Genomic DNA, 27,929 nt, shown 5'->3' with positions numbered 1-27,929 from the left:
TCAAATAATTTACTTGTTCTTATTTGTAATAAAACAAATGGAACAAGTCTGGAGCTGTCGTTATTTTAAGGTTTTTATGCTGTTATCTTACTGGTCGCTGTATGTGCCCCCGAACCAAAATGAGTTTGACACCCCTGGGAGGAGGAGGAGGAGGGGGAGGGGCGAGGGGTGGCCATGAGGCACGCGCTGCTGCACTTCCCCGCCCACTATACGCATGTGGTTCCTGGTACGCATGCGCGCCATCGTTGCTATCACCGCCATCCTCAAGTCGCCCGATGTACCTGAGATCACACGAGCAGAGTCCCCGAGCCGCCGCTGTCGTTAACAGAAACACTGAGACGTGACTCTTGAAACCGAGCCCCACCGGACCGAGCCGACACAGCCAAAGAGCCACGGTGAGTGAACGTGTGAGTGAGTGAGCGTGGACCAAGTGCCCCAGCGTGGGGGTGTCGACACAAAGAGGCTGCCGCTGAGCAAAACCGCTGCTTCCTCTGACCGCATCCCAACGTGCGCCGCCGGACCCGCTGACGTTAAATTAGCCTACGGACCCTCCGCTTCTCTCCGCCGGCCTCGTATGGCAGCCACTTTAGTCTGCTTCCTCTTTTGGTCATATATCCGTGATTTAAGCGGGGCGGCTTTTCCACCAGCGAGATTTCATTCGGTGTGATGCTGCGTGGCGTAGTTCGACCTCCACGTGTGAAGTCGGGGAGAGAGTCCGCGTCTGACCTGCGCGACTTCAGACTGACTGATTGATCCAGACCTGGAAAATGATGAGATTGTTCTCTTAGTGGAAGCAAAGGAAACAGACCTAGAAGTGGCTCCTCCAACCAAACCCCTTAGACACATAAAAATAACTCAGCTCTGTGGTCTGTTTTTGCTCAGTTTGTGTGGGGTCTTTTACCTCACATTAAGTCTCTTTGTAGTGCGTTTATTACTAGCAGTTTACTATGTCTTTGCAGTTTTCATTTTTTTTTTAAACATCACTCCTCCAGATGCTCTGGCCCAGACTCCCTGACCGCCCCTGTCCAGTAGTCCATCCTTAACTCTGGGTTGGCACGGAGCCAGACCCCTTCCTTTTAAACACACAGTTTGTGAGCCTCAGCTGAGATTTCCCACTTTGCGGCAGCAGGGCATTTGACCGCAGCATAATGTGTTATCTGCTCTGCACAGAGCTCAATGAGCTTCACATGCCGGCTCTGTGAGGGTCAGGGCTCAATGGAAAGATCGCATGACAGCCACACGCACTGTGCTGCCATGTAGTCCTCATTGTCCCCAAACCGCGTGGATGCTTGTTGCCTATAAATAGGTGTGAAACTCGGTGTGGGGGGGTGGGGGGGAGCTATTCTCTGATTGGGGGCGGAAAGTCAGAGATTGCTACGTCATTTTCTATTTGTAATTGCACGTAACATTTGGAATAACGAGTATGGACTGGTTTCACTATGCTCCACTGAACTAACCAGTTCCTGAGTTGTTGTCCTTTGACATCATTACGTTCAACTGTGGAATGAATCTCCCTGGGTGACACCGTATCTGATATGTTAACAGTTTTCATTTTCAGACCTAAGTATTTTTGTGTGCTGGAGTTGTGAGTTCGGGGTCAGACACTGGCGTTCCCACCCCTCAGTGTTAAGGCATTTACACATGTGAGCAAACATCAGAGAACTAGGAGCATAAAAAATATCTCTGCATACCAGCAGGTGGCAGTAATATGTATTCGTCATTAAAGCGGAGGGACCAGAGGAAAGCCAAGATTAGCTAGACGGAAGTATTAAAAAAAAAAAAACCGCAAAACCAGTTGGTACAGTTTATTAATTGTAGCGTCTCATGTCAGTTTATGTATTTTAATGTGCAGGTTAGGTGAAGATGAAAAACGAGGAGAGCTTTCTGTGTGCTCTTTTGTTTTATTTACTTTGGTCCCTTCTGTTTCTCCTCTCTGGTTTGCTAAACCGTTAAAACAGCCAATCAGAGACGGTCTCCCGCTGACGCACTCTGCTGCTGATTCAGCCGAATGAGCCGAAAAAGCCGCAGACTGTGGCCTGTCTAGTGCCACTGGCGCAGGACAGAAACTGTGACCAGGCGCTTACTGACAGCTCAACATCTGCAAACATCCGACTCACACAGCTTGGCATTTCCCACCCTTCACTTAACATAGAAACTTGGGACTCTTGCACAGACCGTAAAAAGCCTTGAGGTTTATGTTGTGGTCATTAGTTTTAGTTATTGTAATGTTTTTAGAATATCTTTTGTGGCGTTGAAGACTGGTCTCAATACCACAATGAGCAGTTTGCTTCTTTATACATTTAGTATTCAACAAGTCAAATCTTTAGCTTTTCCCATGTTCCTCATGTTTTAATTTTTTTGTCAAAATCAGCAAAATTTAGAGAAAAAGTTTAAGCTGAGCTAAGGATATCAGTTGGACTTTACCTTCCTGCTCAGGCAGCTCCCAGAATGACTCACGCGAATCCTTTAATTGTCTTGCTTCACCGCGTTTATTGGGACACTTCAAAACTTACTTTTGTGTTGTCCGGGATTGGCTCATCAGATTGCTCACGCTGGTAGTTCACCTATAGGACACATTCGGGCACACAAGCTTGCTGGTAAGAGAAAAAAAAAAAGATGTACTCCAGTCTTTTTCTCACATCTAATCTTTATTGTTCTGACTTGTGTTTGAAGGTCTGACATTGATAATATTGAATCCTGCCAGACATAATTGCACCTTCAACACTGCTATCTCGTCGCAAGCCTGGATTCATGAGCAGAGAAGGAACTTTATGACTTCGTATCTAGATCCCCTGGACTCTAGTTTAACATCAGAGCTGTGTTAGTCAATATGCCACCTGAGTGGTTTTAGGAATCAGGAAAGTTCTATGAGCCTGAGGTTCGCAGAAATTGATAAGGAATGTGTAGAAACCGACCAGCGGTGTTTGCGTTACTTTTTTCTTTTTTTCTTTACTGTGTGTGAAAGGTGGGAAAGAGGGAAATGATTCAAACCAGATGTGGGGAGAGTGTACAGCCTGAAGTTGTTAGAGGATCTGCTTGGTTCAGTCATTCATGTACAAAACGTTACACAGTGATTTATGTAAGACATGTGTCTTATGTGATCATTGTATTTAGTTCAGGAATCTATTATCAAGGATTTTAATGAAGCTGAAGAAATATTGTCCATGTAAACGTATCCATATTTTCATACATGTTTAGTCTGTGCAGTTGAGCTGTGTCTTCACGTGCGTCAGTGAGTGTGTACGTGAACAGGTTTGAACCAGCAAGGATATAGAGGGTATAGCTGAATGTTTACGTGTCACAAATTTGTGAGAGGCGGATTAGTGGGGCCAGGTTTACATTAGTCCGTGCCTGTTAGGTTTAAGTGGTCGTTTATAATACGCTGGCTTATATTACAAAGCCACAGAGCTGTCACGAATACAGCTTTATGTTCGTAGCTGGACTTCCTGTATTTGGCTATGAAATTGTACAGAAGATGTGTTTGCAAAACGGGTTGCCATTTTAAAGTTGCAGAGTCATAGTGATGCTGTACAATGCATTGTTGGAGTACCCCTGCTGGTCACCCCTCTCCTTCCTTCCCCGATAGTGTCCTGTTATTCATATCTCTGACAGTCTTCCTCTTTGAACTGAGTGTCCGGCTCAGTCACCAATCTTAAAAAACGTGTAAACGGACAGCTTTCTATTCATTGTAAAATTTGCAGCTTTCCGTTTTCCATAAACTTTCCATAAACTCTACTACCATAAACTTGTCCGTTGGATTCCAGGTAACTCCAGCCTGTCCACACACTTTGCTGAAGGGAGCGTTTGTTGCTCTAGAATGAATGGCCTCATTGATAAGTCCTCCAGGAGTTGTCCTGCTTTTCTGGCACCTAGGCACACAAACAGAGACACAGACACCTAAGTAGGTCTCGACTCAGAAAAGCGGGACCTCGGGGGAAACGTCCATTTCAAGTGGGGAAGAGTAACGTTTACCTGTTTATTATTCCCTAAGTGGAAAACTCGCCACCAAGTATTAATAATCATGACGTTTACCATCTGCCTTAAAGGCTTTTATTCAGTCATTGTGCAATTCTAACATGCTTTAACATAAAATCTTAATCTGTGAATGAAGGATCCATTTCCTAGAGAGGTTGACAAGGCTGTGTCATGCCCTTTGAATGCTGTTTAAACTGGTTTCAAACTGGATGCAAACCAGAACGACACTTTAGATGTGGCAGTGCCCTCCCTCCCCTCCTGATTCTTTTCCCTTGGGTAATTTATAGGGCTGATGGACCCGTGCCAGTTTGGGTCTGTGATGACCTTTCTCTCACCACAGACCCTTCTTGGTCATTTACAGCCATGTTCTAAGGAATTACATTCACTTCTGAGTTTAGGTTGGTTCCTCGTTCAGTATATGATGATCTATTAGTTAAACTGTAACTCGAGAATAATTCCACTTTTTTTATTTTTTTATTTCCTAGAATAGTTTTATTAGTCTGTCATATAGTAAATGGTCTGTTATAAGTAAATCAGGAACTCATTCTGATCCTTCCATAGTCAGAGCTTTGACCTCATATCTCTGTTTGAGAACTATTTTATGAGCTTTATCTGCACCGTACAGAGATGACAGACGTGATCAACATGATGGCTGCTATCGTCTCTGAGATCTGATCCTAAAAGGGCAAAGAAACTTCTCAACTGTGGTGTTTCCTGCGTCCTGTATTTTAGTATTTTACTGTAATACCAGCCAACAATTTGAATAATGCAACTATACTGAAGCTGTGCAGAGTAGTTTGACATTTCAGTTGACCAAGCAGAAATGTTTGGTATTTTGTGTGTTGCATTTCTAATTTCTGTCTGACTCCAGTTGTAGGTAAAGATTATTTGCATTATAGATAAATATATATTTTTCTAAGCATAAGAAATGTCACAAAAATGTTATTTTCGTGCATCCAACATCTCCCAAAACCTTAAGGTCCTTACTTCACCATCTTTCAGGTGATAACTCACAGTGTAACACCAGGGCTGTGTTATTTAAAATACTTAATGCTCAATCAGATATCAAATACTGTATAACATCAAAAATATTTTTGCTCTGAGATGCCCAAGCTTCCCATACCCTCAGTACATCTAAAGTTTAAGTCATCGTTGTTGGAAGTGAAGCAGGAAGCCAAATGAACCCAACTGGCAAAAAGGGCACAGCGCCCTCTAGTGTTTGGGTGGAGTTTTACCAGAGCGAGACAGACTGGTGAGCACACGAGTATAAATGTCTCGCACCGGTGGAGGGTCTGCGCTGGAGGTCCTTGCGGAGACCTGCGCAGTAGTATAAGTTAGGCATGAGTGGGTCCTGTCTGAGCTAAAGGACGACCAGCTGCAGTCATCACATTCCTCCTCTGTACCGGAGGGCCATGCTGCGAGTGAGCTCGGTACCCAATGCTTAGCATGCTGCTGCTTCAGTTACCACTCGTGTGCTATGGGATACTTCTTTTGGACTTGTTGTTGTCAAGAGATGTGCTTAGTCTACTTATTTTTGATCGGTGACACGTTCAGTTTTAAAAACAAAATGTTGCTTTGATGCAGCAGGTCACAGATCAACTCCGGCTGAACTTGAGCGTGAGTCGGCTACATCCGTGTTTGCACAAGCATGTGACAGCATCGACGCGTGTGTGTGTTGGTGAGCAACATGAGAAGACCAACCTGCCTTTGCCAGGCGTACTCATTAGCCCCTGAATGACCTGACGCTACACGTGTTTCGCTCACAATAAAGGTCACCATAAAGGCCGGGACCATAGTGTCTGAACCTGAGCTTCTGGACTGGGCTCGGTGCTGAGTGACTGTTGGAAGGCTTGACCGTGGAGAAATGTTTTCAGACACACCGACGCATACTAACCCTGTTACTGAACAACTCAAGACTGGCCAGCTCAAATTTATTTTATGGCTATCTGGGTTCGAATCAAAGTGTGAGCTGTTTGGCTGGCAATGCGAACATGTGGGATCTGAGTGTCAGATGCGTAATGAGGAAGTGGAACTATGTGCAGGCTCGAACACGGTTGTGGGTGTCGACTCGACTGGGTGGTTTCTGACATCTCCTCTCTTTAACCGTTTGTTGATCCTAAGTGTTGCGCACATTTGTATCTCTATGTTGACTGTAGTTAAATGTCCGTGACATGGACGACTGATTACACAAAATCAATAATCCAAATTCAAAAGAAGAAAAACAATTCTGGTTGATCATCTATAAATTGTGAGTAAAAACCGTGTTATATCATATATATTATACCTATCAGATAGAAATACTAAGTCCTGTGTTGGTGATTTACATCATTGTTTTGCCATGTCAGTAAGGTCAAATTAATTTTAGCAAATGCACTTGGATGGATTGAACATGACGTCTTGGTTTTCAGGCGTCGTGACACGTGCTCGTTGCAAAGAAACTGCTTGCATGTGCTTAGTAGCCTCCTCCTGAACGTCTGCAGCGTTGAAACGCAGGCCACGCAGTCATGTGGGAACTTGAACTGTTATTACACAGCACTCACAGACTTATACAAACCACCATGCGGGTTAATTAGTGTGACTAACAGTATACCATTAGAGGTTGTTAGTTCATGTAACTCACATGAGGAAGAAGTCACTTGATTACAAAGTGAAAGCTTTTTGACAGGATCCTTACAGACACGCTAGCTAACTACAGGCAAAGGCAAATGTACATCCAATATGTGTATTTTACAGTTTATCTAATAAACCCTGGAACGTTAGTTACTGGGTTTCAAATAGATTTTCACTATTCACTGACATGAAGTGAGACTCCCCAGAAACAAAGGAAGGAAGGAATTAGATAAAGATCGCTTGACTTTTTAATACTCGCTGCTTTATTTGTGTCACTGCACCAAGTGATGAAGATAACCAAAAGCCGTGAATACGTAGCATGTGTTTCACGTCCTAACTGACACACGTCGACGTGCTTCAGTGGTTGAAGGTGCTCTCTGTCGTGACCAGACAGGAAATGAAATGTGACACAGACCGAGGTGAACTATATCCTGTAGTTTCAGTGCATGTGTGAAGCAGCAGCAGCAGTAGCTTGAACCCGTTAGGCCTGAGTTAACCAGTTACTGTAACAGGCTGACAGTGTAATGATTGGTGGAGCGTGGTTGTTTACAGCATGACCCAGACTAAATGCCATGTAGGGGAGCTGGAATGATGGCTGTTCATTAGTTACTACAAGGCTGTAGTAATCTGAGTGCTGTCTCAATGTCACAGGGCTGGTATTCTGTTTGTCTTCCAGTTATTTTTTGTTCTTCCTCCTCTAGTTGCTTACCGTAATTTGAGAAGACTCTTCGCTATTTCCCAGCTTTAAATAGTGTCAGTATAGTGTCACTTCCCTTTGCGCTTTGTAAATGTGTATTCTGCAGTCCATTTTTGGAAAATGACCCAAACAGTAGAGTTGATGTCAGAGTGTTTGGCCCAAATTGGAATGGGAATCTATTTAAATAGATGCGTCGTGGGATTTCTAGCTATAAATATACGACACTTAATGTTGGAGTCAATATAAGATGTACATTTACATACAGTTTGCTCACTTTGTTATCAGTTTGGTTTGTCACGGGTGGCACTTTTTCCAAGTGGAAATTATTATTAGATAAGTGTGAATTCTTCCATCATTACAATGAGAGATCTGACTCTTAAGGCCACTTCTGTTGGGAGCCAATTGTGAAAGTGAGTTACTCGCTCTGCAAGTACAGCCAAAGCCTGCAGGGTTAACGCACCCTGCCTGTGGTTATTTTTAATTATGTTTTTTTGTAATTTGCACCACAATAAAAGCACAGCACGTACACAAACTACTGAGGCTTCAAAGCCTGCACACAGATCAGAGTGTTCCAGTAAAGGCCGACTGTGGCGTAGCCTCATGACACCTGTGTCTGGACTCATAATTTGCACTTGAAGACACCACAAAGGCTGCAGCCCACGGCCGACGGCATTGTCAATGGATAACTCTTCATACCAGTAGGTGGCAGTAGTCTGGATTAGTTGTTCCATAAGAGAAACATTGAGAGCTACTATTAGCCGCTACAAAACACTGTAGAGCGCTGAATCAGTCGATCTCAAGTTGATTCATTCTAGATGATCATAACGTTGTGTCTTATTTGTTTCTTTAAATGTTCAGATGAGTTAGAGATGGAAAATAAGAAAAGCCTTCTGTGTTCCCTTTGTATGTTGTCGTTTTTAAAAACTTTCATCACTTCTCTTTTTGTGCACTGGTTTGGTAAACGGACACATCACCAGCAGTGTGTTATAGACCCCAAAGAATAATGAACCCAGCCCTGAGTGGATACAATTACATGAAAATTTAACCATGCTGGCTTCTGCTTCCGGCCTCAGTCATTGCTGCGTACTGGCTCACTGAGACAGTTGACCACAGACATTGTTAATGTCTAATATGTGCCTTTCTAGTCAAATTTTTGCTGTGAAAAGACAATGACACTGCCGTATCATAACTGTTGGGACCTTGACCACTGTTTTTAGTATCTGTCTTGACAGTGCTCAGCATTTTCTCCCACCAGCTGCATATTTTTCTCACTAACAGTAGTCGGGCAGCTTTCCAAGCAGCTCGGCCTCTAAAAAAATCACAGGAGTTGGTTTGGTGGTAAAAGAAACATGACCAGAAGCTGAATTTCTGCTTGGATTTAATTGGCTATTCACATGACATTTACTCTGTTATCAGTGCGTGACGTTTGAGTGTTTAAGGTATCTAGTGAATGTCTGTGGGCATCCAGCCCAGAACAGATGTTCTCACTTCATATAACAGCAGTCGGCAAAAACATTTTTCACAGTTTTCTTTTTCTCCATCTCATCCTCCCTTTCTCACACATATTTTCCCTACGTATTTCATTTTGCAGCTGATAGGAAATTAGCCAGAATGCATGTTTATTTATATATAGTATGATGATATCTTTCACCTTCTTTCTCCATCCGTGGTGATTTTTTACAAGTCCTCCGCTCTGTTTCCTCCGCAGGTGCTGAGTTCTCAGTCCTAACACCGGTTCCTGTGGAGCAGCTTCCTCTTGTCAACTGAATCCTCTTCTCTACCGTCTTCCTGAGCAGACATGCCTCCAGCGTTAGGTGGGCCTGTGGGGTACACCCCTCCCGAGGGCGGCTGGGGCTGGGCGGTGGTGGTGGGGGCCTTCATCTCCATCGGCTTCTCCTACGCCTTCCCCAAGTCCATCACTGTGTTCTTCAAAGAAATAGAGGTCATCTTCGACGCCACGCCCAGTCAGGTTTCCTGGATCTCCTCCATCATGCTGGCCGTCATGTACGCAGGAGGTTAGTCACGTCTAGACAATCCAGGATACGTGTTTGTATTATCTGTTGTGTCACACTTTGTTTAATCATATCCTTGTATTTGTGCTGGAGGGTGTAGCCCCCGTAGTTCCCGTAGTCATTTGTTCTCAGCTATTATACAAACAGAGATGTTGTGTGTTTTGCTATCCGGCACTCTTATCGTCCCAGTTTATTTACAGTGAGTACATAAAAAAAAAATAACTATGTTGCCTTCGCAGTCACAGTGAAGTATAATACACATAATAGACAAGTTATTTATATTATTAATTATTTGTTTATTGTGACTTTAGTTAATAATCACAAGATATTAACATGTCGGCCAAGACACAAACTCAAAGTGCGTCCATTACATCATCCATTATAAAGACGCTTGTAACAGGTTTAGAACTGCACTTAATGGTCATTTTTATCATTGATTAATCAGTCATTTGGTTGTTTAATAAATAATAATTGAAACGCCATAATTTTCCTAAAGTCCCAGTTCAGTCTTGCTTGATGTGTAACACTGTTCAGTTGTGGCTCCATGATGATGTCGGCGTGTTCCCATTGTCTTGAGTGAGAACAGGGCAAGTGTTTGTCGGTGGAGGAGAGTGTGTTGGTAATTACGACTGTGTGCTGTGTCAATCTGTTTTGTTTGTCAAGGATTGGATGTGACTCTCCTTTTATAGACTCTACCTCTTTTAACTTTCACGATTCACTCGAGCGACACAAACACACACTGGTCCCCTCTGTCTCTCTCTGTCTGCTTTGCACTCTCTCATTTAGCAACAGCTTGAATAAAACTTAGTGCAGAGGAGTGACCAGGAGACAACTTGAGAATACTTAGGAGTGTTTGTAAGCAAGCAAACAAGCACATATTTGTTCTACTATAATCCAGCTAAAGCTGCTGGAGCAGGCAGTGCGATTTAGCGGAAGGCATACATCATACAAACAAGTGAGAGAAACACACATCGTGGACTGCGCATTCCAACATTTCTCAAAGATTTGTTGTTGCAAAACTGTAACTCTGTGTGAGTGTTTCCCCATTTCTTAAGGAAACATTTTCCATCATCTCATGAATAAAAGTGCGTTTTGAAAGAGCAGTTTGAAAGGTTACAGCCAGGTCTTTGAAAAAGTGTTTGGTGCATGGACGCACAAAGAATGGAAAGACTTTAACCTCAGATGTCATTGACAGTGAAATGTGATATATAATGTAGATGCAGTATGTGTGTGTGTGTGTGTGTGTGTATGTGTGTGTGTGTGTGTATATATACATAATGGATAAGACCACAAACATGGTATGCATCTAAGAGATCAGTTTCAAATAGCCGCTGCTACGCTGCTACTTCAGATGCCCAGGCACTCATTGTCATGGATGGAGAAATTAGCTGCTGAGACTAACCTTGTTTTTGTACCAGGGTGTAAACATTTATTTCTGCTGTAAAAGTTTAACTGGATGCTGGTAATAGCTATGAAAAGATAACAAGAGAAAACCTTAACCTTTGCGGTCAACTTCACTTCCACTTCCACACACATGTAGCCACCTCTTCATTGACAAAAACGTTTTCATTTACTCTAACGCCTCCTTGACTGTGAGGTTTGTTTCGTTCAGTTGCGAGTTAATGTTCAAGCTGGATATTCACTGGAATTTCCATGTATCTCACATAGCTACACAGGCCATGATTTGAGGGTTGACATGTCACTTATTTATCAGTATGAAGAATCCCTTTTTCAGTTTTCTCTTCTCTGCTTACACTAGATAACTGTCAGTTCGACCCTTTGAAAACAGTTGGCTGAGTCATGGTTTACCCAGTTTCAGGTTAACTTGGTTTTCTCAGGTCCGGGATCTTTCTCTGTCTGAAGCAAGTTCCTTCCTCATTCACAACTTTCTCCCCTGTGTATTTAACCACACAACCTTCACAAGGACGTGATTGTCTTGTATCTCAGTGTGAATCTGTGTCTCTCAGCTTCCCCAGCCCAAATTTCCATTTCTACAAATAGTCCGATTCCTCCACTTACTCTTTGAAACTCCTCAGAGCTGTGTGCCAGCTTGCGGATGGTTTAAGCTTTTAGAAGAGAGATCTGCTGAAGGACTAAAAGAAGGATCGAATTGCATAACAGGACAGATGTTGAAGTATTTATTCTCTTCGCTTCATTTTTGAAATGTTCTCATTTCACCAGTTAATGAGACGACCGCTCTCGCTTTGACTGAGAGAAGGACTGTGCAGGACCTTTTTTTACTCACCACCCAGTTACCACATGAGTCAAAGCACGTACACACACCAGCTTCCACAAAGTGGAAAAAAAAAAAAACCCTACACACTTTTTAGTCATAGGCTGAGGAAGGAGGACGTCTGTGACGGCTGACTAATGGTGCGAGACAGTTCAAAATGTACAGGATGCCCTGCACGTAGGCTGAGAGAGAGATTCTGACTCTCAGTTGAATTATCAACCAGGATTTCCCCCCCTAGCTTTTAAGATTTCTCACAGCCTTAGGCTGTAGTCAGAATAGCTATGCCTCAGTCATTTAATGTGTGGAGGTGTCACTTGGCTGTAGTAGCAAAGACAAAAGTGAAACCCTGACATACATTAACCGCGAGGGAACCTGCCCCTGATCGAGCCTTCAGTGTGTGGTGCTGCAGTGCAGCTTGCTGGGAATCTTCTGAGAACTGACACTGACTCGAGTCTTTCTGGGGTTGTGCGCAGTGAGGTGAGCTTTAAGAGGTTATAACCTGGAAAGTATTACACAAAATATTGCCAACTTTGCTGCCGGTGTCTCCGCTCTCTTTCCTCTGAGCACATATTGCGCGAGGGTGGCTGCAGTATTCTGTCTGTAGACACATCCAAACCATCTTTAGTCATAGCTGTGAGCTTTTTTTCTCTTTTCTCTTGAATGGGTGAGTCAGTATCCAAGAAACGCCATAAACTGCAGTTTAGAAAAGCTGCCGCTAAATAAATTATGTTGTTAAAGTGAGGAAAAGTATTTGTCCAATCAGTGTTTTTTCTATTAATCAGAATAAGATCCCATATATGATCATGTGTCATGATAGGTCACATCCTCGTACTGTATCTGCTCTTTCTGCACAGTCATAGTCAAGTCAAATCCCACTTTGTTATTTTTTGTCACATCCAACAAACACGGATTCTACTGCCTTTTTAAAGTCCTCTGTATTACGCTGAGAAAATATTTTAATAGACAACATGCACCAGTTTACATCATAAACACGAGTTCACTTTCCATAGTGGAGAGTTGTTCTTATAAACAGCCCCCAGTATCTTATTGTTTATGGAAACCGTCAGAGCCAGTAAGTATTACATGTAGCCATGTAAACACACTGAGTGGCAGTATTATGAGTTGTTAGTAACCCGCATTTCTGACTTTACAAAATGGTTCAACAGATACACATAAAGTATTAAACTATAGGATTAAGGAGCAGAACTGAAACAAGATGAATAACAAACTAGAAAGTCTGAAAAAAAGAACATATCTTCCAAATAACCTTGATTTGGTAATAAATTGACACTCGATTGACAACTCTGCAAACTCCCTAAACTCATCTGTCCCGTGTTCCTGTGTGTCTGTGTTTTTCTCTTTTCCATGAAGGAACCTGCTTCCAGTTTTGGTTCCTTCCTCCCCGGTGAATTCTGGGATGCATCATTTCACAGAGAAACTATGTAGAAATGTACGGCAACAGACGCGTGCTTCCACCAGTAGATTGAGTTTCTCATGTAAAATGTAACACAACTCATTTAAGGCGTCTGGGTAAAGGAAAACCCGTCTGCCGCTCGGCCCCGATTCATCTGATCCTCACGGCTGTAGAGGTGTGATGCAATTAAACGAAAGACATGTTCCTCAACTTAGTAGTTCCTGTAATTTCAGGATTGTATGTTGGGAAAGGGGCTTCTGTGTGTGTGTGAGATGTTGGTCAAAGCCTCCCTGAGTGGGAGGAATGACACTGGACTTCTCTTTCACATTTTTCTTGTGATCTGTGGGTTTTCTGTGTTCTTGAGTCTGTGGGAGGAAAAAGAGGTCTTGTCTGAAGAAAGACATTAATGTGTGTGTGGTGTGTGTGAGGGAGTGGATTTATGCGTCCGAGTTGCTGTAATGCAATAACCACTTGATGTGGAAATGATTGCGTCATGAGGGGCTTAGGTGCATTCACTATTCTTGGTGGTGGACAAAGCAGATAGAGTTCATCGGCTGCAGTGTTTTTATTGTGAAGCATCTAGACTAAAGTAGAGAGGAAGTGGTCTGACATCTGAGTTGCATCAGACGATAAATTAGATGATGGGAGCGGTAGAGCAGCAGCAGAGAGTGGTGTCGGTCTTCAAATGTTCCTTTAAAGGTTCAGTCCAGATGGAGGGACGCTGGTCTGTGAGTCGAGTGTCCGGTCCAGATACGTGATCCGTTCTCAGTAAGCGCTGGGGCCAATCCAGTCAGCTGTTTCCTCCATCCCTCCCATCTTTTTTTCTTTCTGGTGGGACTGAGTCATCACCAGCTGCTACACTTCAGATGGCCCCTAACTATGAACATTTGCTCCGAGACAAAAGGCTGAATGAAAATAATTCTGTTCAAATGAGATCTAGATGTGGTTCTGCGAGGTGAAAGAATAGTCCGGCAGAGGTCGATTCAGGCTCGCCTCGCGGATGCTGCGTCAGTGTGACACCGAGGGCAGGTTTTCTTTCAGAGAGAGAAAGGGAGCAAACGAGGGAGGGAGGGGTGGGGCGATCAAGTCGTTTATATAAGATCTCTGAGAACACTCCTCGCTGCCCCATTTGTGTTTTGCCAAACAGCATCACAGACTGTCAGTAGTGATTTGTTTCTGTGTGCGTGAGTGTTGAGGGGATGCAGATTCATTCCTGTCCTCATGAAGGTCTGCTGCTGTTTATCGAGAAGCTCCAACGAGCTTCGACGAAAACTAGCTGGTGCGTATAGTGTATGGTGTGTGTGTAAACTCACCAGCCGAACGTGGCGACCTGCCAGACCAGGCTTTGTGCCAGGCGGTCAGATCCTCTGTGACGGACACAACACCGAAACAAGGAGTCAGTGGTGGAGAGGTATTTAACGAGTGCGTGAGTGAATGCTCGTGCATCCAGGCAGCCCACTGGCCTTTCAGGTCCTCTGCCAAGTTTCAAGGGCAAAGCCACCGTGGCTGTGTGAAGGCCCCAGGCTGAGTCAGAGGAAGTGGATTCTAGTCATTGATTGTTGACTAAGAGAAGAAGCCGTTTAAAAGAATGGTTTCATTTGATCGCTTTACAATTCCGATTTCTTCATCCGTGTTTAATGGGGTCGAAGTGTGTTCATTAGCCATTAACAAGCGAGGAAAGTAACAGATGTCACGAGATTTTCATCTATTGAGTCCTCAAAGTGTTTACCACTTTAGTCCCTACCATCAAATTCTTGGAGTATCTGGGGAACCCAAATGGAGCGGGGCTGTTGTGCATGAGCTTTCAGGCCTTACAGGGTTTGAAAATGTTGTGTTTTGGATCTCCTTCATATTATTTCCAGCTTGTTTCAGAGAGAAACATTTGATTTTATCACGTATTAAATGCTTGCCTCAGCTCAGTGCCTAATTTAGCAGTAGAAGAAGAATGATCATCTGACTCTCTGTCCTTTCATGGACAATGGCTGTGCACAGAGATGCTGTATAGATTGTGCAGCCCTTTACTTTGTATTCAGTGGCAGCCTGTGAGGACCCATTCATAGCGAGCCTGGCTCTCTTCTCTTCTCTTCTCTTCTCTTCTCTTCTCTTCTCTTCTCTTCTCTTCTCTTCTCTTCTCTTCTCTTCTCTTCTCTTCTCTTTTAATGTGCATAACTTTATCATAAAACAGTACTTTGCACTGCATGACTCACTCCTCCCCTTTTCATTGGAACCTCTCTTCCTTCCCTCCCTTGTTTCTCCATATAACTGGGCCATTACACAATCATTGTTCTTCTTTTTATTTTTGTTTTGCTGCCATCATAGCACCACCTGTTGGTGAATAGTTGAAATTATATGCTAGTGTCATATCAGGCTCTGTAACACTCAGTGTTGGACGGTTTAATTTACTTTTTATTTATTTATTTAAATGTATTTTAAGGCTATTAACTGACTTTGGATATGTTTACTTATTATGGAATATAACTCCTGCATTATGATAAAATCATCTGTATCATTTTTTTGGTATTAAATTGTATTCTGTTTCATTAAAAATGGTAATTTCATTTGATACAAATAAACCATTTATTTGTTGTTTATCAACCTCACAGTCAGCATATATACCTACACATATGCTGCTGCAGCTAATGAATCTTATTTTTCTTCTATTAAGCTGCACTTTTTGATCAGTTTTTGTCTAATCTTTTGGTGGAGTGCATCTTGCAATCTGTGTGTGAGGTGACATCATAAAATATCTTGTTTTCCAAACACGCACAGAAATTTATTTTATTTATCTTGTATGACTAAAATCAGATGAAAGCCCTCAAGTCCTAAAAACACCTCTATGCATTCTAGTTTTATTTAATGTGGCCTATGGATTGATACATTGTTTTATTATGTCTACTGCTCAAACTGAAATTTCTTCATAGTGTCCTAAAGCAGGGACTTGCTCTGAGGTCACTTTAGGACAAACTTTGTGGGCTGATAAATGATGACTAAAAGTCTTCAAGATTGTTCATTACAGTGATTAATTATTAAAACCAAGGATCAACACCATCAGCTTTACTCAGCTCTCTGTTCTTTCTGTCCAGGTCCCATCAGCAGTATCCTCGTGAACAAATATGGCAGCCGACCGATCATGATGGCTGGCGGCTGTCTAGCGGGGTCAGGACTTGTTGCAGCCTCCTTCTGCAACACTGTGGAGCAGCTGTATTTCTTCATTGGAGTGGTGGGAGGTTAGTAGCTCTGCTATTTCTGCTTCTGGCTCTGATTTACAGTCATGTGACTTAGAGATCAACATTAATACTACATTTTACGGGACAATATGACCAACATGAATTTCAAGACATGTTACAGCATTTCAGACTTTTTTTTTTTGGCCAGTCAGCGGATTTCAGAGTCATTCTGGTTGGCAACAAATTCACCTGTGGGCTAAATTCATCAAAATAAATCCTGTAATCTCCTGTATATTTTAGTTAAGAGACTGAATGATTCATTTCCATCAAATGTGCACATCTAGCTGTTAAGGAGTTTGTCTCTACCTGTTCAGTCCAGTTTTTTTTATTATTCTGTTCGGTCTCCACTCATTCCTGAGAGAAATATCTGGCTCATTAGTGGAGAAATCCTTCATGAAGTTCAGCAGCAGCAGCAACAACTTGGCTATGAGAGCAGAAATCATTGAACTCAACAGCGAGCTGATACTTAAAGCTTCTGTTCCTAGTGTAACCTCCTAATCTTTCCTTCCTCTCCTCAGGATTGGGGCTGGCATTCAACTTGAATCCTGCGCTCACTATGATCGGTAAATACTTCTTCAAGCGGCGGCCCATCGCCAACGGCATTGCTATGGCGGGCAGCCCCGTGTTTCTGTCCACTTTGGCTCCTCTCAACTCCTGGCTGTATGATGCGTTCGGGTGGAGGGGCAGCTTCCTCATCCTGGGAGGACTTCTGCTCAACTGCTGCGTTGCCGGCTCCCTGATGCGTCCCATTGGACCCAAACCTCAGCCGGCCAAGCCCGACTCTGAGGGAGAGAATTCAGTCCAGCCGCAACGTAAGACGTGCCTGCAGACCATCAACTCCTTCATCGACCTGACGCTGTTCAAGCACCGCGGCTTCCTGCTCTACCTGATGGGCAATGTGGTCATGTTCTTCGGCCTCTTCTCTCCGCTCGTCTTCCTCTCTAATTACGCCAAGAGCAAGGACATCAGCAAAGAAAAGGCGGCCTTCCTCCTGTCAGTGCTGGCCTTTGTCGACATGTTCGCTCGGCCCTCCATGGGCTTGCTTGCTAACACGAAGTGGGTGCGGCCCAGGGTGCAGTACTTCTTCGCCGCTGCCGTCCTCTACAACGGAGTGTGCCACGTACTGGCGCCGCTGTCTGTGGACTACACAGGATTTGTGGTGTACGCCATCTTCTTTGGTTTCGCTTTCGGCTGGCTGAGTTCAGTGTTGTTTGAGACACTGATGGACCTGGTGGGAGCTCAGAGGTTTTCTTCGGCTGTGGGTCTGGTCACGATAGTGGAGTGTGGACCGGTGCTTTTAGGGCCCCCGCTAACAGGTAACAAATCCAGCCTGCAGCATTGTGATTGGGGGATTGTTTGTAAGATTTTTTTTTAAAGATTACAAATATTAACACAAACCTTGAAATCTGACTGTTCTCTTTCTTGTCCACCTTCAGGCCAATTCTACACCTACTACAAACACTACGACTACACCTATGTCTCCTGTGGCATCATCCTCATTATCTCAAGCGTCTTCCTCTTCGTGGGAATGGGCATCAACTACCGTCTGCTGGCAAAAGAGAAGAAAGAGGAGGAGAGAAAAGAGAGGGAGGACCAGAAAGAGGAGCGCGCTGCCATGTTAGAACCTCCTTCACCGACAAAATCTGACGGCCAGGTGGAGGAGAACAAGGTGCCAGCTGCTGTCACACTGGAGGACGTTGCCAAGATGGACGAGGACATAGTGTAAAGATTTCTAAAACGAGCTGAAGGAGGACGCACACACTTCAGTTATAACTACACACTGTCTTTTTAGAGAGATAATACCCTTTCACACAACCCGGAAGCCATACAAACCAACCATGTATCATTAGAGTCTGAGACCGGCCGCTGTTGATTTTAGGCAGATATCAGCGTTTCACTATGTTCAAGCCTCTGGATGTCGTATTTAACGTGCCTTTGGGCAAGTGTTCCAGGAGCACAGGCACCGCTTACATATAGATCGACAGACACGCAACAGACGGCGTGACTGTGAGATCACAATCCAGTAGACTACAGGGACTTTGTCTCAGGGTCTTTAGCTGCCACAAAAGGTTCCAAACTTTACACGTTTTTTAAAAAATCACCTAAAACGCATCGCAAGAGTCGAATCGAACATTTTTGTTACATTACTCAAAGATACTGTACGTTTTCCCTCACCTTCAGCGCACACCTGCGTTGCTTCACTCCTCAAGGGCTAGATGTGAAATTTAAAAGCCCACAATCATAATATTGTAGGAAAATTTATAGTATATTTAACTGTTAATAGTTTGGAGGCAACACCGGTATTTCATTGCGACAGAACACAAAAAAGGAAGACTTTAGGGAATAAAGTAGATGTTCACTACCACACAGGGAAGACTAACGCTTATATTGGAATCGGTGACGTGTTTAACCTTTAGTTGAGATGTGAAATAACACACAAAAACTGAATTACCTGTGAGTGTAAAGGAGGAAGCTTAAAACGTACGCAGGAATCATTTTGAGAGCAGCGGTGCTCAACAGTCGGAAACTAAGTCACCACGTGAGTTATCTGCAGTATTGGAGGCACTGTGAACGGTGCGCTTGTGCATCCCCCGAGAAGAGCTGTTCATCCGACGTCGTGTTGATAGAGATGAGGCACGTTGGAACAAGAAAGATAAATCCGCTGTGCAGCCTGCAGGTTGAGACGACTCGCAGCGTTAAATGGCACCGCACACTGGCTTTGGGAGGAATAACGGTGTGATTACTGGATGCGCGTGTGTACTTTGACTAGCTTGATTGAAGGAAAAAAAAAAAAAGAAATTGCACACAATTGTATTGGGTCATAATGTGCTCTGTTGTTTTTTTTTTAAATTGTGAATAACAATTTTTCAGATATCAGTTTCTACAAACCCCCAAAAAATCTATTTTAGCTCAATCTTTTTAATGGTTTTTAATGTTTTATTGAATGATTGTGATGAAATGAAATGCGTGTTAATGTAAGCGTTTCATCATTTCATGTGTCTGAAATGCAACCGCTGCAGTATGGCCACGTCCTGCAGGTTATCTCTAATCAGAACAAAATGTGACATATCAGAGCTACTTCGTTCAAGTCTGTAACAGATACCCGCTGACCGGTGACTGGGGTCACTGCCAGCAGGAGTATCTGATACATCTCTGGGAAGCTTTTGCTTCGGTATAAATCTGAGGGGACGGAAGACGTGTGGAGGTGTGAGCTGTTTAATAAATTTCGAGAACAAATTCGCTGAGAGACGAGAGCCGGACACGTTGTGAAGAAGCCACAAAGTATTGAAAGATGGACTAACACAAATATAGTTTTGGTCTTTTCTTGTTGTTAATTAACATGATGCGCTTAATCCTTTATAATCTGAAGAAACCCCAGATTTAATGGAAGATGGAAATGTTTCTGTAGGGGAACACTACTTCAGTCATTTGCTCTAGTATTTCCGTCTTCACAGAGAAAATGTCCTGCGAGTGGTTGAAGCAGCAAGGCAAATACCAGGGATGCAGATTTCATGTTTTCTATTTAATTTAATTGGTGACGGTGCACATTTACACTGTCTGCTTCAATTTGTTTGTATGAAATTATTATATCATTACCAAATGTGTCTATGGGGCCCGAGAGTTGTGAGAGGATTTTTTTGAGGACTATGATTGCTTTAGCTCACGGTTAAAATGAAGTGAAGTTAGAATTGACTGTGACCCATGGCAGAGTGCTGACCTGTGCTATGATACAGTATTGAGTTAAGTGCACACTGTTGTTGGCTGTGACGACAGTGAGAGTTGCTCAGGCAAATAAAACTAGAGGAGCACTTCACCAGTTCTCTGACTGGCTGCAGGCATGTCTGCACTGTTGTTGTTATGATTATGGCTGTGAAAAAAAATCATTTTCAAGGTCCAAGACACCGACTGTCCTGTTTTGTGTTGGTCATGCATCGGTCACAGAAGCAAGATCCAAAGCTGCATACGGAGTGCAATGTGTAACCATTCATACAGCCACAACTTAATGACTTCACAGCAGGAAGGGCTGCAGCTCTGCTTTCAATCAGGAAGTGATCAGAGTAGGTAAATAGACATTTTATTGATCCAGAGTGTAACAAAATCACGCATAGACAGTCCTCAACAATAATTTACACTCACCTGTCGGGACCCTGTAGTCTTCAAAACAGTTAATCACAGTGTGTAACTCAAAGAGTAAACGCTCTTTGATTTTTAATGCACGTCAGCTTGTGTGTTACTTTTAAAGGTACTCATGGTACCAATGGGAAACTACTTTCTCTGTCATCAAGTGTCCACCTGTCCAAATACTTGAATCTAAAGCAAATCTCTTGAGGTCACTGGTCTTCTTTCAGGGGAAAGAGATGATCTGCAGACAGACTTGCTTTCTCTGTGTCCACATCCCACTGCTCTAAACCCTAAATTCCATTCATTTACACCATTTACAGTATTATACTGTTATTCACTAGGCTGATTCTGATCATAAATTGACTGAAAACTTCTGTTATTTTGCCTTTGAGACAAGAATTTGAATAAAGGTGGCACAATACTGCGTATATTTAAAAAAAATCCTGTTTCATCGAAAATTAGGTTAATATTTTCTGGTGCAGGGGGTTTAAAAATGGTACTTATTGCCCCAGCACATCCTAGTGTTTTGTATATATAAAAAAAGATCAAATAATTTTATGTTGAGAAAAAAAGTTTTTTTTTTTTCAGTTAGTTGCAGTGGATGTTTTTATGTTTGTATGTGTGATGTTTGTATGACTAGTGAGAATGAATAAACTGTTTTTAAAACAAAAAGAACAATGTTTGGATTTATGTACAAATTACAGGAATGGTGCATTTACAATAATGGCACATTATGAAAAAAAATGCCTTACAGCAGTTAAAATCTAAACGATCCCTTATAGTTGGAGATCAGTTGAACATCGTGGGAAATGCGCCTGTTAAATAGTAACAGTAAATAGTAATGCTAACAACCCTTTAGCTATGGGAGCTAACCTGGAAGACTGGAGCCTCGCGGGAGAAAAATTCACCTAACGACACTAAATCTCTCGATTGAAACCAAATTAACTGTTAATAACCTAGTACTTCTGGCCTTCAGGTCACATAGATATATTCAGTTCATCGGCCACCAACGATCAGTCACAAACTGAGAAACTCAAACTGTACTGGTTTACGGTCTTTGTGCACAGTCTGTTTCGGTCTGTTTCCAGCTATGCTAAGCTAACAGCGGGCTCACGTTTTAGTTTTTCTTTGTTTTTTGTTTGTTTGTTTTGTTTTGGAGCGGGCGCGGATGAAGTGGATAACTATTAGTATAATAACCTTATAAAGGACAAATTCCCTTAAACCAAACGAACTGTTCTACTTAAGACTCTGAGGACAGAAAATACAGCGCGTATTGTGGCGCTGCTATTTCACCTGGCAACAAGAAATCCTATTTTCTGGTTGGCTGATAGGTCGCTGATTGAGTTTGCCTTCGCCTCATCCATCCACAGATTGCTAATCTATTCTGTATACAGTCTGTGTTTAAAAAATGTGCGGCGTGTTGACTTGAGAGCCCCCTGCTAACAGTGACCTCGGCTAATTCCCGGTAATAACAAGTGAGTTATTAAAGCCAGACTGACTCATCCATTAACGAGAACAGTCGTGTGTGTGTGTGTGCGTGTTTATGTGCCAAACGACATAGTGTCACAGTGTAGTCGTTGTGCTGTACATTGTTCAGTAGTTGGAGGTGTGTGTGGCGGTGGAGTCGCTCGGGAGGGAGTCCCGGCGCTGAGTGCGTCCCCGGCAGAGCAGCAGCAGCCGGAGCTCCGGGGACACGCTGCTGGAGAAGGCCGAGTATATCCAGGGGTTGGTGCAGGAGTTCAGACTGGCCAGCAACATGAGCAGGGTGAACGCTGCACCTGGACACACACAGACACACAAGAGGAGGCAGGCAGGCAGATAGATAAATAACACGGATGAGTGCAGAAGAAGGATTAACTGTTACTCAAGGGGAAGGTGGGGTTAAACTGGGCACTTCCAGTAACATGTACTCATTTAATTTGCACTACTTATTACCAGCTTTGTATTTTTCAATTATATATATTGGCTTATTCTATGTTACTTATTTTAACTGAGCATTTCCACTCAGTCATCATGTCGCTGTTGTCTGCTCTATGTGCATTTCATTGTCCTTTGGGAACAAATTAAGTTTTGTGAATCTGAATGTAAACAAGTTTATCTCAATTTACCGACACAGTTTACTTACAAAACTGATACCTCTATAGTCTTTGCTGAAGTGCTTACTTGTCCAAATATTTGAATTTAAAACAAATCTCTTGAGACTAATGTTGTGTGTCTGCAGATGTGCAAATGGCCTTGTTTAGATAGATAGATAGATAGATAGATAGATAGATAGATAGATAGATAGATACTTGTTTTAACCCGTGGGAAATTTTACATCCACTAGCATCATTACAGAGAGACGGGAGGACCTGCAGCCAGTAAAAAGGGTACAAATAAAAAGATAAATGAAACCATTGATAAAGTTTTAAGAAGGTGTACACTTTATCTACAGAGAATAAAACTCATTGTCACAATCATTTCATGAGAAGAGACAGTAAATATTTTATTCAAGTAATAATCCACATCATCACCACAAAAAGACATTTAGTGTCATAGAATAAATAGTAAATTTATTTTAGTAAATGTTAAATGAGGATAAGGATGAGGATTTGTGTACGTGCATTTGTGTGTGTATTCACCCTCCAGAGGTGGTTCGGGGTCCCAGGCGGCCCACAGCTGGACGCTGAAGAACGGGGCCCAGCAGAGCGAATAGACCAGCACGATCACCAGAGTCATCCTCACTGTCTTCGACATGGCCGCTAACCCCTCTCCACCTCGGCCCGGGGTCCCTTTCTGTAGGTGGGCGGAGCAGCCTGCAGAGGGCGCTGTGGTGTCAGGCTGCAGGTCGGCTGACAGGAAGCCCAATAACGGTTTGTTTTTCTCATACTTGTAATTAGAGTGTAAAATAGGTGTGTGTGTATATATATATGTATATATCTTTAAAATAACTCATCACATGTTATATATGTGACTTGTACATTTGTTGATTGTTATTTATGCTTCATTCCTTGCATTCCTGGCTTACAGTCATATGTAATTGGCTGAAAACTAAGAGGTTGGAGCTTATAAACATTATATTAGCATTTGGAAAGGTGCGTCCTCTGGACCTTCTCTCATCATGTCATGTTGTTAGTGCAATTCTCTGTTTCAGATGGATGTTAAGTCCTCATATACAGGAGCTATAAACGTGTTTGAACAGAAGCAGTCATCATGATCATTGAGTGAGACAGTCTGTGCTCTGTGTGTTGTGTGTCAGTCTCACCAGGGTGAACTGCAGAGTAGCTGTGAATTTCACAGTGTGATGGGATGCTGCTGGACCTGAGCGGACCCATTGGCAGATGCTGGTAGGTGGATCCAGGCTCAAAACTGGGCTGACTCTCAGAGTTGTTGAACATGAGGGGTGAAACGTAGATGGGGAGACTGGACCTCCCCCTCCCGCCTCCTCCTCCTCCTTCTGTTGCTGCTGCTCCTCTCTGGCTGTCTCGCCCGGATGGAGGGAGAGATGTGGGGGACAGGCGGCGCTCCGACTTCAGATACAGATTGTTATGAATCTCTTTGAAAATGCGCACCTTGATGGGGAGGGATGAGAGAGATGCATTGAAATGACATTTACATTTACTTCATATTTTCAGTTTGAGAAGAATCTTCTTTGCTCCGCCCCCACGTACCTGACAGACAGTGATGATGAGGACGGGGAAGATGAAGACGGCCAGGGTCATCCAGGTTACGTAGGCTTTGAGGCCCCAGGTCTCTGCAAAGCTTCCCCAACATTCATACACGCCCGGAGCCACTTCAGAACGAGAGAAGATGAAAACCTGCGGAGCGAGGAGGTGATTTATTTAAGACCTCAAACACTGATCAACATCACTGTAGATGTAACAGAATCTGCACGGGATCAAACACAGGACACATGCGGACATGTTCTTTAGCTCGAGTTTTTGGAGAGCACTTGTCTGTTGGATTATCTGTCTCCAACCTCATTAGAAATTAGTTTTTTATCTTTGGACATCATCACTAGTGTGATGTTCTTTGTCCATGGTCAGACTGTCTTATTAATTGTATTTATATAAGCAATCAATGTCAAGACTATTTGAGGAGAAACACAATGCCTGTATGTTTGAATTAGCATATTGCCTGCTTTTAAATGTTGAGCTGCCTGAGCGTTAAACTTAATCAAAGACTCATTGATGCCCTCTGACGTCTTACCTGCGGCAGGCTGAGCAGCAGCGACAATACCCAGGCCAGGACTATGAAGGTGTTCCAGCGCTGCGTGGCTACGCTGCGGTGCGCCAGCAGAGGGCAGCAGATAGCGTAGTGACGGTCCACTGTCATGGCCACGATCATGTAGGAGGAGGCGAACATCCCGAGCACCTGAAGGTATTTCACCAGACGACACAAGAAATCCGGGCCAGGAAATTGGCCTTTGGCGTCCCACACCAGCTGGGGCAGCACCTCGGGGATGAAGGGGAGAAGGTATGTCAGAATATATGTGTGGAGAGTTTTGAAAAGTTATCTCAATCTTTATGTTTCAGATTCAAATTTGAGCCCACATTTGATTGACTGGTGGTTTGGGAACGTCGCTACGGTTTCTCAACCCTTCACACATGGTACAAATGTGGATGCATCACCTGGAACAGCGCCACCACCAGGTCGGCCAGACAGAGGTTGAGCATGAACTGGTGCAGCGGGTTGTGGTGCTTCCGCCGCCTCAGCAGCACCACCAGCACCAGCCCGTTGCCGAACAGCGCCATCATCAAAATGGCCGCTAGCACCACCACCTCGGCCACCGCCAGCAGGGTGTCACGCTCCCACTCCGTGACATTTGTCCCCATGGGTGTCTCAGAGACGCCAGTCAGCCAGTCGATGGATGGGTAAATGTCTGTTGCCATGGGGACGGACATGTTGGCTGGGAAGAGAGATACGTGAAACCGTTCACGCTGAAGGCTAAAGTTCAGGTTAGGTGACATCTTGAAAGAAATTTGTTTGTTAGTGACAGCAGTGCTTCGATCAGAATGCTAACATCAGCATGTTTACACCCAGACAACTTCATACATTAATGATGAGATAATATCTGCCAGACTTGAAAAGGCGCAACCAACGGCAGCTGTCAGGTTTCCTTCCACCAAAGGAAGTACTTTTTTTGATCACTTTCAGCCACAGCTGTCCAGCTGTCAGTGTCTATTGCTGTAGACATTTTGTCCGTGCGTCTCTGAGTGAAGTCCAATCAGAGTGAAGCCGTGTCCAGTGGCTGGCCTCCAATTTGGGGAGATTTCACTATAACTACAAGTTGTCCAGATTGTTCTTAGACTTTCATATATGTGACTTTTTTGTGATTTCACTCATTGCGTAAGGTCTGAATTTCAAATCTTCCAATACATTGCTTGCTATCAGTCCCAATTCCACTGCTATTTACTCTGGGTTTGCTGCATCTTAAATGAAATGTGTCCATTCGAGTCATCACAGAACTCCCTGCTCTTGCTTTTGCTTTGTAACACGGGCAGATTTCTGAATAAGCTCGTCGTCATTTTTACATCCTTCCAATTTGCTCTGAGTAAACTGGGGCCCTCTCCGCATGCCTGTGCGATTGTGTGTGTGTTCAAGTGTGAAAGTGTGCGAGGAGCTGCTGTAAACATATCTTAACATTTCTCTTTGTTTCACAATTATTGTGCTGATGGGAGCTTTACTCCCGTGTGTGTGTGTGTGTGTGTGTTTTCAGCTAAAATAGACATGGTTTTGAGTTTGACCCTAGCCTCACAGGCATACAATAAACACCTTCTCAATCGCTTCTTTGGGGAGCAAGCAGCCCGTGAACGGTCATTATCGATGCACAGCGAGCTGGCAATATGGACTATAGACAGGAGAAGAGAGCTGATAATTGGCATTCACTAATGAGAAAAGCTCCTCCACAATAAATCAACAGGAAGTGGCCTCTAAATTATATTTTTGGTTTAGTCCAGTGGCCCTGTGATGGGCCCAGTGACAGCTGGGATAGGCTCCAGCAACCCCCACGACTCTAGTGAGGGTTAAACGGTACGGAAGATGAGACGAGATTAAGTCCAGTTTTGAATATTTCCCATTTATAGTTCCACTCTACATTTAATTGAAATATACACTGATTGACTGTTACTGTTACTAAAAAATTTTCCTCTTTGCCTCTCGTTAATTTCCAAACACAATTATCATATTTCTCACTTGATTTTGGTAGAAGTTGTAAAATAGAATAAGAATTCATGTATTAATGTTTCACCCACTTAAAGAATTTCAGCAATGAACAAAAACGGTGTGGAAAATATGATAAACTGTTTCTTAACTGGTTCATTCATTCAGTCAGATGTGATGTTTTGTTTGTTTTGGCCTGAAAATATACTTTTAAGTGATTTTCCCATTCAAACCCACAAAAGAGCTCAACGAAAATGTCATACCCAAAGAGCTATCCAGCAATGCAGAGATGGGAGACTGAAGATTTGTTTGTTTTTTTTTCTTCCTTTCTCCCATTAATCACCTCAAGAACACTTGAACCTATTTAGCGACGCCGTGCTGGGAAATTAAAGCAGTTTATTTATCCTAAAATAAACCAAATACAACAGTCAGATGCTGTTTACACATTCTGATGCATGAGAAATATCAATATATTAATAATGCAGCAGTGGGGGAAAAAATAGTTTTCTGCAAGATGAATATTTTCATTGAAGGCACTGAATAAAGGCAATTGGACTTGTAACCCCTTTTGGATGACTGAGACCCTTCATAGACATATCGCTTATAATAGCTTTTGAGTGGTGTAGTTTGACTTAAGGATCTGAGTACTTCTTCCAGCACAACAGAAAGCAGAAATAAAACAAAGCTGCTGGCAAAATCATCACGAAGCAGGAAACCTAATGCGCACAGTCCTTACATCTGTCCGTCCTGACTTGAAGAATAGCTCAAGTCTGCCTCCAACTACAGTTAACAGCCGCTGCAGTAACATTTTCTTTAGACTTTAAGATTACAAAAGATGATCAAGATGATTTCAGTTGATTTTTAATTTGAATTTAATTTGAAAATAGTTGAAAACAGGAATAAGATCTTTCAGGATGTTTGTGAGGACACACAGTGTTTCCCACTGAGAAAGGGTCAGTTGCACAGCTATGCTTGTTGACATGTTTTAGCTCTGTTCATCCAATTAGATGGTCGGACTCCTGCTCCTCGGTACTTAGGTTACTTTCCCTTTCACCAACCAAAAAGCCAAAACCAGTCAAATCAATTACTAATCCCTTCCAAACTAGTAATTCATCTACTCTAGTAGATGGTTTTCGTGTCTTAACAGCCCCGTAAGCATTCATTAGTGACCTCTTCAGCCTCACTAAACAGACATTTCAGGAGAAATGAGATGAAAGTCAGAAGCAAAAGTGTGTGGAAGCGTAGCCGACTCACTCACCTCGCCCTCAGCGTCCTGTGAAGCATCTGTAAGAGCCAGAACAACCTGATCCGCTGCTACACACATTAGCCGCATCCATGCTGGGACTGCAGCCCGTGTGTGCGTGTGTTTTCCATCAGCTTATTACTCTGACTGTGACCTCTGCCAACTCACGCTGCCGTCTCCCCATATCCTCCCTTCACCCATCTCTTTAACACATCCCTCTCCTCCCAGCTCTCTTGGATGTATGAAATGCGGGAG

The 27,929-nt window shown here is 43.2% G+C and overlaps 2 protein-coding genes across 3 annotated transcripts; one reads left to right on the top strand and one right to left on the bottom strand.

Annotated features, from left to right (window-relative positions):
- Positions 1-201: 201 nt before the first annotated feature.
- On the top strand, positions 202-20,854 carry LOC125007012 (monocarboxylate transporter 1-like). The gene is made up of 5 exons (XM_047583568.1): positions 202-395; positions 8,991-9,297; positions 16,025-16,168; positions 16,687-17,484; positions 17,605-20,854. Exons 2-5 carry the CDS (start codon positions 9,081-9,083, stop codon positions 17,892-17,894), a joined length of 1,449 nt encoding a protein of 482 aa, XP_047439524.1. The 5' UTR covers positions 202-395; positions 8,991-9,080; the 3' UTR covers positions 17,895-20,854.
- On the bottom strand, positions 18,951-27,893 carry LOC125007020 (vasopressin V2 receptor-like). Of its 2 annotated transcripts, XM_047583583.1 has the most exons (7): positions 27,690-27,893; positions 24,901-25,178; positions 24,479-24,724; positions 23,941-24,087; positions 23,535-23,841; positions 22,912-23,121; positions 18,951-22,068 (listed from the first exon to the last, which is right to left on the bottom strand). In XM_047583583.1, the coding sequence occupies exons 2-7, from the start codon at positions 25,171-25,173 to the stop codon at positions 21,884-21,886; spliced, it is 1,368 nt and encodes a 455-aa protein (XP_047439539.1). In that variant the 5' UTR covers positions 25,174-25,178; positions 27,690-27,893; the 3' UTR covers positions 18,951-21,883. The 2 variants fall into 2 exon arrangements, with proteins under 2 accessions (XP_047439539.1, XP_047439531.1); XM_047583575.1 differs by lacking the exon at positions 27,690-27,893 and having other exon boundaries at positions 24,901-26,920.
- Between the last annotated feature and the right edge of the window lie 36 nt (positions 27,894-27,929).

Source organism: Mugil cephalus, chromosome 1 (assembly GCF_022458985.1).
Source record: "Mugil cephalus isolate CIBA_MC_2020 chromosome 1, CIBA_Mcephalus_1.1, whole genome shotgun sequence".
Lineage (NCBI taxonomy): Eukaryota > Metazoa > Chordata > Actinopteri > Mugiliformes > Mugilidae > Mugil > Mugil cephalus.
Note: the sequence above shows the minus strand (reverse complement) of the source record. Positions and strands in the feature narration are given on the sequence as shown.

What these genes read in the sequence shown, in the direction of transcription:
- LOC125007012 (XM_047583568.1), top strand. Translation starts at nt 9,081, where the DNA reads ATGCCTCCAGCGTTAGGTGGGCCTGTGGGGTACACCCCTCCCGAGGGC. An exon ending in CTTCATTGGAGTGGTGGGAG is followed by an intron (nt 16,169 to 16,686) that starts GTTAGTAGCTCT and finishes TCCTCTCCTCAG; the next exon opens with GATTGGGGCTGGCATTCAAC. An exon ending in TTTAGGGCCCCCGCTAACAG is followed by an intron (nt 17,485 to 17,604) that starts GTAACAAATCCA and finishes GTCCACCTTCAG; the next exon opens with GCCAATTCTACACCTACTAC.
- LOC125007020 (XM_047583575.1), bottom strand. Translation starts at nt 25,239, where the DNA reads ATGTCACCTAACCTGAACTTTAGCCTTCAGCGTGAACGGTTTCACGTA. An exon ending in TGCTGCTCAGCCTGCCGCAG is followed by an intron (nt 24,088 to 24,478) that starts GTAAGACGTCAG and finishes CTCGCTCCGCAG; the next exon opens with GTTTTCATCTTCTCTCGTTC. An exon ending in TCATCATCACTGTCTGTCAG is followed by an intron (nt 23,842 to 23,940) that starts GTACGTGGGGGC and finishes CTCCCCATCAAG; the next exon opens with GTGCGCATTTTCAAAGAGAT.